The sequence below is a fragment of the Engystomops pustulosus genome, chromosome 9, assembly GCF_040894005.1.
Source record: "Engystomops pustulosus chromosome 9, aEngPut4.maternal, whole genome shotgun sequence".
In the NCBI taxonomy this organism is placed as follows: Eukaryota; Metazoa; Chordata; class Amphibia; order Anura; family Leptodactylidae; genus Engystomops; species Engystomops pustulosus.
The window spans coordinates 14,008,756-14,018,271 of NC_092419.1; the positions used below are offsets into that span (position 1 = coordinate 14,008,756).

A 9,516-nucleotide genomic window follows, 5' to 3' on the forward strand; every position below is an offset into this window, starting at 1 on the left:
AATTGGCCATTGTCTAGTTTTCTGCAGCTTTCCCTGAGTTATCACCTGAAACCAGATGTGAAAGACATTTTTTTTAAAAAGTTGCACATTTAGACCAAAAACTAAGGCTGCCCCTAAAGGTGTAGAAATTAGCTTGGAATTGGAGATTACTAAAGACCAAACGCCACATGTACCAATAAAGAAAAACCACTACGACACATCTGACCAGCAGAAAAACCAAGAAAAGTCCCAAAAAACAGACGGACAAAGCCAGACTTATGATACATGTGCCCCTATGACTAGTAAGGCAACGCAAAGGTTGAGACGATTTCATCTGGTTTCTGTTGCTTACTGAATGGCCGCAATGTTGCAGCTTTGTAAATTCCACAACTATTTTGGAGCAGGTTCAGAAGGCCCACCACATAAACTGAATCTGGGATCTTGCCTTCCATCAACCCCTAAGAAACATGTCTTCATAGATTGCAAATTAGATTGTCTTTTTACTGTCTCTCTGGAGTTTCAGTATTGGATTAGAACCTGGAGTCCGGATTCTCCTCCGGCAGAAGTAATCCATGAGGCGATCTGCACACATTGTCAGACTGGCCCATCGGAGCATCGGAGGATTCTCCGGTGGGCTAGTCTGATACTGAGTGTAGATAGCCTCAGTCATGTAGAGGAGACGACACACCATGTCACTGCACTACCTTATCTACCTTAGGACCTTTGGAGAAGTCCCTTTGTTCTCTTTGCTATTTTTTTGTTTTGTGTTTTGTTTTATGTCTCATTTGCATGTATTTTATATTACCCAGGGAATGTCTAGCATTCTGACAATCAATAATGATAGGACGGCCTAGAAAACATGATACCTATAGGGTGATAGGGTGCTTATGCATAGATTTACAGTAGTCCTTAGACATGCAAGCATTAAAAAAAAGGAGATCCAAATGCCCTTTCCGTAAGGAGGTTTTAATACAGACTACCACTTTAATCCGGAAACGCTAGTAACCAAAAATGAAGTCCAAAATCTGCTGCCACAATAACAATAAATGACTTTCACTGTGACCCCTTCCAACCCAATTGGGATCGTAATGTTCCATAGACGGTGATGTCGGTTGTCCGGATGATCTCTGATGTCATCGTGTTAGTACATGGAGTGGTGGGGGACTCTCGTTGGACCCACGTTGACTTGGTTTCGCATAATTTTTTATGTAACTACCTTGATTTATGTACGTAAGACGCTGCACTATTACTTCTCGTTTGGTCTTTTGTTCCCAGTACATAAGTTAATAAAGATATTGTAAAACCTCCATGTCCTTTTGCTTCTGAATATGTAGTTGGATGATGTGGTTATTGACTGTCAAACAGAGATGGGTGCACCGAGCGTTCAAGTTTGGGTTCTGGGCGTTTGGGTTCTGTCGTCCGACACGGACATGTTGCCGAATTGGTGGCCGAACTGCCAATCCAGCTAATATACACCCCTAACAACTAGCAATGGCTATGATTGGTCGGGGGTTTCCCCCTGGCTACTCATAGTCATGGCTAGATATTAGGGGTGCCCCCTTCCATCTAAAATCATTTTAAAATAATGCTAACGACTCTAAAGGTCTCCTGGGGGTATTACCAGAGCTCCTTTATGCTACGGCTTCACAGACTGCCACACTAACACCCCCCGTCACCTATCCCTCAGGACTTCACCGCTCCCTCTGCCTGATGTTATCTCACACAGTTGGATGGGGAAGTGCTCCTGCACAGTATAACAGCCTGTGAATCTGCAGCACTGAGGGGCTCTAGAGCCTTTCACCCTCATTAGCATAATTTTAAAATATGATTTTAGAAGGAAGGAGGCCATGGGTAACATGTATAAGAAGATTAACACAGTCACAGTGTCTGGATCTATGAGTAAGTGTTCTTGGTTTATCATAATGGATTTAGATGGTAGATTTCCTTTAAAGGGGTATTCCCATCTGGGCATTCACATTTAATTTAATTCATTTTCCATATGTAAACTTTTTTTTAATTAGATGTTATTAAAAAAATGTTCCTGTATGAAGATAATTTCTCATAAATGTTTCCATGTTGTCCCTTAGAAACAAGATAGCTTCCTTAGATACGACCACCTCAAACTCTGGCAGAGGTGGCCAGACATGCGCTATTGAGCCCTGTCTGACTTCCTGGAGTCAGCGATCATTACCACAGGACGGCTGTAGTATATACAGTAACTCCCGGACATTTCATATACAAAAACCTTTTGTTTCTTTGTGCAATCCCTCCAGTAGAGGTGGTCGTATCCAAGGACACAGTCTTGTTTCTAAGGGACCATGTGCTCGGGCCTCACAGTAATTATGGTTATGACTCCTGCCACAAGGCCAAACAATGGTTTGTCACACTATAACAAGGACCACGCTCAAGATTGTGGTCTAAGCCCAGCCCAAAAGAGGCCAGAAATGTGAATACCCCACCCCTAATCATCAGTCTGGGAGTCAAGGGCCCCAGAAAGGGATGAAGGAAATAAAATAAGTATCTTATTAACAAGTTAATAGTAACTGTATCCCAATATTCTATGTGTTCTTATCAGATTGTAAAGCGTGAAGGAGCCAGCACCAAGACTCGTAACAATTTCTGTTCAGATCTTGCCACGGTGTGAACGTTCTTGTCGTGTCCACAAAGTTATTCCAACACCAACGAAAGTCTAAAAAACAGCAAAAAAAATATATAATTGCTAAGCTAAAATTCAATGATTTCCTTTTTTCTGCACAGGCAGTCCCCGGGTTACATACAAGATAGGGTCCGGAGGTTTGTTCTTCAGTTGAATTTGTATGTAAGTCGAAACTGTATATTTTATAATTGTAGATCCAGACAAAAAATAATTTGGGCCCCAGTGACAATTAAAGTTTAAACATTTTTTGTTGTAATGGGACCAAGGATTATCAATAAAGCTTCATTACAGACACCCTACAGCTGATCATTGCAGTCTGGGACTATAGTAAAGCATTCAGAAAGCTTCACCAGAGGTCAGAGGGGTCTGTATGTAAGTCGGGTGTCCTTAAGTAGGGGACCGCCTGTATTTTCCTTTTTCCACCAGTTTTGTTTCTCTCTGATGTATTTGAGCTCCTTATCAGCTGATCAGTAGTTTAAATAGACATTGGTATACAGACGGTCACCTACTTAAGGACACCCGACTTATGACCCCTAGTTACAGACAGACCCCTGTGCCCACTGTGAGCTCTGGTGAAGCTCTCTGGATGTTATTTTAGTCCCAGGTTTAAGAACAAACCTATGGAACCTATCTTGTATGTAACCCGGGGACTGCCTGTATTACGATATAATGAACCTTGAAAACCCCATCAATTTTTAAAAATTCTTTAGTTATTATAAAGCCATAAACATCCCCCCCCCTCCACCTCGATAATGGAAAGTTTGAAAAATATTCCAATATGTGAACTCTACAAAACCAAACTCACCTACGTAACACATGGGTCGTAACTTTACTCCTCTTCTATGAAGTTCTCGGACACTAGCCGGTAGAGTTTTCCGGTAGACCTTGGCAAATATAATATACAACTTGACATGTGGGTTATAAGGAAGGAATGTGTTCAGCAGAAGTTGAAGACAATGGTCACAAGGACTCCAGGAGATGTACCATACAATAATACATTGTCTCCAGGCATTTTGGAATCGTTCTCCAATGAAGACTTCCTCGGCATGGGCCTCCCCGGTGTTGGTAAGATGGCCGGAATCGATACATTTCCCCTGATTGTACACTTCATAGCATAGATGAGTAGCCGGGGGGGTTGTCCTTAATCCATAGTGAGAGCAGAACATGTCTGTAGCCATCAAAATCATGATGGTGGACAAAGCAGAAATAAAAGGTCTGAAAAGAGAAAATTTTAGAATCTGAAAAGAGAAAATCTAGAAAAATCTAAGAAAAATCTAGAAGTTTTCTTCCTGTCCTGATTATCAATGTTGGGCCGATTGTACATGAGTGACTTTGTGTGTGCTGGATTTGCTCAACTGAACTCAACTTATCCATTCAATTCAACGCGTAGGTTGGGTTGGAAAATCCTGCGGTAAGTTTGTCGAAACAACTAGTGTTGGTGTAAACCAGAGCGAGTCCACTGCACTTACATACAAAACCATTGCCAGTAATGGCTAGAACTTCTATTGGGTCACTGTACTGAAAACCCCGGTATTGACCCCTCCCTATCCTCCTCTTATGCTACGAACACGAGTTGCAGTTGTATTATCAAGAACACTGGAGGAAAGTTAAAAAAAAATTATTTCAAATTATATTTTTGAAAAATACCAAATTAAAAAAACCCACCGGACCTGCACTTGGTGAGCTTAGTAAAAAGATGAAAAAAAGTATATAAAAACAATAAAAAAAAATTAATAAAGTAAAATTAAAAATTCAAGTTTCAACCATCTTAAATTCTCTGGATCTGCTGGGGGCAAGTTAAAGGAAATCAATAGGATAAATTAATAATGTTAAATGAAACAAAGTTTAAACCATTGCACAAAATACCAAAATAAAACCAAAAATCCGCTCCCCTTTATTTAAATTGTTGCTAAAGTTTAATTTTTCTTCTGGGGCAGGAAAGTATTTTTAGAAATGATAGATTGTTTTGCTCCATGTTATTCTATCTCAATGGTTTTACTACAGGCAGCCCCCTACTTAAGGACACCCGACTTACAGACGACCCCTAGTTAAAGACAGACCCCTCTCCCCACTGTGACCTCTGGTGACCTCTCTGGATGTTACTATAGTCCCAGGCTGCAATGATCAGCTGTAAGGTGTCTGTAATGAAGCTTTATTAATAATCCTTGGTCCAATTACAGCAAAAAAATTTTGAAACTCCGATTGTCACTGGGGCAAAAACATTTTTTGTCTGGATCTACAATTATAAAATATACAGTTTCCACTTATATACAAATTCAACTTAAGAACAAACCTATGGAACCTATCTTGTACGTAACCATGAGCAGAAGACGTTCACTTACCTGAATCTTAGGAATCTGAATCTTTTCTTGTGGCTGTTTGATTGAAAGTCACTGAAGCTTTTATATAAAAGTAACTGGATTTCCTGTTTTCTGGATTAATAATGCTCGGGTTGATATTCATATGACAACATTTGTGGTTATTTTTAGTTACCCGGATGAACCGTCGCCCACACAAACGTTATACGCCCAAAATCATAAATGCCCAAGCAACAAAAGAAAGGAAACCGAAAGTGCATTCCTGGGAGACTGGTCACAGGATCCAAGCTACTCAAAATACAGGTCTTTGTGAAAAGTGGAGTAAATATTTAGGACTCAAATTTTAGGGGGTTTCCAGTGGAAAAAGGTTTTGGAAAATACCCCGTCCCTTTAAGTAAAAATTGAAAAAAGACCCCCGACACCCAAACTGCTCTGTTCCTAAACCTGGTTTAAGTACAGGGCCCCGTTTTTCCTTTTCTCAAATACTGAGCATTGTCTGTGCATTAACATTGATTGAAAGCAGTGCTGGGACAACTGGTAGGCAAGGGCATCACCCTGCCTACCAACTGGGGGAACGCCCTCCAGACTCTCAACAGTGGGGGTCATTTAATAAGGGCCCAATTCGTGTTTTTCCGTCGTGTTACCCAAATATTTCCGATTTGCGTAGATTTTCCCTGAATTGCCCCGGGATTATGGCGCACGCGATTGGATTGTGGCGCATCGGCGCCGACATGCACGCAACGGAAATCGGGGGGCGTGGCCATAAGAAAACCTGCCGTATGTTTTTTTTAAAAAGTGTCGCTTGACACGCACTTACCTGCACCCACGATGGCTTGGTGAACTTCAGTGAACTCCGACGGAATTCAGCGCAGCAGCAACACCTAGTGGACGCACTAGGCGCAATAACTTAGTGAATGGCCGGAAGACCTGAATCCTGCATAGTGAACGCGCCGCTGGATTGCGAATGGACCGGGTAAAACAAAGACAAAGTAGACAAAGTAGGCCCTATCCACGGGATAGGGTCTAACTTGCTGATCAGTGGGAGTCTCAGTGCTCACTGAGACCCCCACTGATCAGCAAGTTAGGCCCAATCCCGTGGATTGGACCTAACTTGTCTTTGTAGGAAAAGCCCTTTAAGATGCAAACCCCGCTGATTACTGGATATGCCTACTGCTGCCTGCTCCCTCTGTGTGACCCAAGCAGTGTCATACAGTGGATGCCGGCAGCAGTATAATCACACTGATGCCTGCGTTTTGTGTTAGAAGCGCATTGCTGAGGAGGAAGCTGCAGGGAGCACAGGAAGGTGAATATTCAATTTTTTTTTTACCGCCCACAATACTGAGGACAGTCCATCCTGTGCTATATACTGTGCTATATATACTGTATATAGGAATCAGGGCCTATCCTGAGGACAAAAATAAAATCGTGCCCTTGCCCCAATAAAAATCATAAGAATAAGAAAGAAATAGACCATTGGCTATAGAATCATTAATAATTAGGACCAACCAGCAGTAAATACAGCACACAAAATGTGTAACACCTGCAAAAATAATGTACCTATAAATATATTCTTGAAATGAAATATTACACGATCTAAATGTTTATTACATCTCACCACCCTCACATGGATTGGAGATTTATGGTCATGCTTCTAGTGTACAGTTTCAAGGTCTCCGCCGCCAATGAGAGTGGGTTTGCTGTGTGCTGGTCCTCCACAAAGACTACACCAATTGACGGATAAATATTTACAACATTGTATATACAGCACACACAAATATATATCAGCAGTGCATAGCCACACAGAAATATACCAGCAATAAATGTACTACACACTAAGGCTGATACAGACATTACTTACTATCTGTTGTATCTGTGTACTTTTCCCTCTGTGCTGACTTTGCCCGTCTTGGTCTTCTTCCCAGAGGACTCTTCACAACTATCAATCCTTCTCCATGAGGTAGGGAATAAAATCACAACTTCTCCTAGCCTAGACTTATAACTGCAAAATTTGTTACCCTAGAGATTTCGGCCTCTTGAGCACATCTCTACAATGTGTCCCTAAAAACATCACATTCAACTCCTTAATATATATTCCATCAAACTGATGACATTTTGTACCCCCGATGTACACTTTATACACTGTGACCCCTCAATATATTTAAAAAAAAATATATTCTTTTGTTTCCACTCACTATCTAATACTTAGAACCCCCTCATTAATTTAGTTAGCAATGTAGCTCCCTTAGTATTGTAGCATGTGTGGTAATGCAGTAAAGCATCCCTCCATAGTAATGTGGAGGGATGGGCCCTGTTCCTTAGTGTGATTGGAACAGGGCCCCCTTAGTGATATAGTGATGTAGTGATCTCCTTAGTGATGTAGCACAGGCTTCCCTTAATGATATAAAAAAGGGGCCCCCTTAGAAATATAGCACAGGGCACCCCTTAGTGATATAGCACAGGGTCCCCTTGGTAGTATAGAACAGAACCCCCTTAGTAATCTAACACAGTGTCCCCTTAAAGATATAGCACAGGGCCCCTTTTAGTAATATAGTACATGCACCCCGTAGTAATATAGCACAAGGCCCCCTTAGTGATACAGTGCTGGGCTATAGTTTTGGACTAAGTGGGACCGGACTGCTGGAATGGTGGTGGTTTATAAGGGGGTTCTTTTTCAGGGAGGGGGGAGAAAGTTGTTTGTATAATGTTATGGTCATGCACTGTAATTACTGTATTCATAAAAGCACTGATGTATGTTTTAAAATGGATTTTAATGTACCGGTATATGCTTGAATAAAGACCATTTTATTTTAAACAAAAAATAAGTGTCTGTTATCATCATAGGCCATCAATAATTGAATGTTGGGGGAGGGGGGTAGCAGTTTGTTGCCCTGTAAACATAGGGCATAGAGCAAGAAACTGTTGGCTCCGTGTCCCCTTAGTGGCCAAAAGCCGTGTGTTGATACAGCAACATTGTAGCCATCAGAGCAGGGCCCATATCACCCCCCCTTTATCAAGTATAAATGACCCTCTCTTTATTTATAAGCAGTAATGCTATAAATGAATCCTAACAGCATCAACATTGGTCAACAAAAAGTTCCACCTGCTATATTCCTGAGGCAGTTTATTAAAATTTTTAGAATTTTTGAAGCTTCAGATAAAAATATTATAATATAACCGAGATTGTTCTCATTGGAGTTTTTAAGATACGTTTTTCTACTCAGATTATTCTAAAACCTGATCCAATATATTGTACATCATCGATATACAGTTCTAAATGAGCAGGTGGTTAGATGTGACACCAAGTTGTCCTTTTTTTCCTTAGAGCATCTTTCATATCCCGGTTCTTCAGGCTGTAGATGAGTGGGTTTAGAAGAGGGACCACCACAGTGTTGATCAAAGTGTAAAACTTCTTGTATTCTAAGTTACTTGGTATCATATATTGAATAATATTGATAGTGTAGAGAAGGATGACAACAGTGAGGTGTGAGGAGCACGTGTAGAAGGCCTTGTATTTGCCGGTGGTGGTGCGGATCTTCATTATTTCAATTATTATAAAAATATATGGCAAAAAAGTAAGAAGAAATGGGGAAACTGCAAAAAGAAACCATCCTTGAATGAAGAATAATGTATCCAACACTGAAGTATCACTGCAGGTCATCTTCATTAAAAGGATGACGTCACAGAAGAAGTGGTTGAGTTCAATGGACGTGTAACACGAGAAAGTTGATAATATCCATGCAGAAGGACCTATGAACAGAAACCCCAAGGTCCAGCAGAGAGAAGCCAACACAACACATGTTCTTTGGCTCATAACCAATTGATAGCTCAGAGGCCGACAAATGGCCACATACCGGTCATAGCTCATGGCAGTCAGAATATACAACTCATGGACTGTGAAGGAGCCGGACATAAAAGATTGTACCATGCACCCATAAAATGAGATTGTTTTGTCCCTGGTCACGAAACCGGTGAAGATCTTATATAACATGGTGGTGGTGAAAGAGATGTCAACGATGGACAGGTTGGCCAAGAAGAAGTACATGGGAGTGTGGAGATGACGTTCCAAGCAGATCAGAGTGAGGATCATCATGTTTCCTCCACAAGTGATCAAATAGATGATCAGAACTACAATGAAAACTATAATATGTAATTCTGAGGTTTCCGAGAATCCCTTCAGTATAAAATATTCAATGGTGGTCTTATTGATGTTCATCTGTAGGAGCGAACTTCTCAATCACTAAAATGACCTGTTATGAGTAGATCAATCACGGGTTAGTCTAAAGCAACATTAGAAAAAAAATCTTGATTGAAATGAATCTACATACAGATAAGGAACTCATGTTTGATGTAAGGAGACCCTGTCAAATTGGGATTTCAGTGGGTGGAAGACAACAGTTTGGAAACCTAAAACGCTAAACCAAGAAACAAGGGGAAACCTGATAGAGCTGGGCCCTGGTGAGGAGAAGGACAAAGGACGTATTTTAAGGTATGATAGAAAGTGGTTGTGTAATATATTTAGCATTAAATTCTAAAATGTTGATACCTCTGGATTAACACCATATA

At 40.8% G+C, this 9,516-nt stretch overlaps 1 protein-coding gene across 1 annotated transcript; it reads right to left on the reverse strand.

Moving 5' to 3' along the window:
- Window positions 1-8,239: 8,239 nt before the first annotated feature.
- On the reverse strand, window positions 8,240-9,166 carry LOC140077583 (olfactory receptor 5P52-like). The gene has a single exon (XM_072124856.1). It carries the CDS (start codon window positions 9,164-9,166, stop codon window positions 8,240-8,242), a length of 927 nt encoding a protein of 308 aa, XP_071980957.1.
- Window positions 9,167-9,516: the final 350 nt, after the last annotated feature.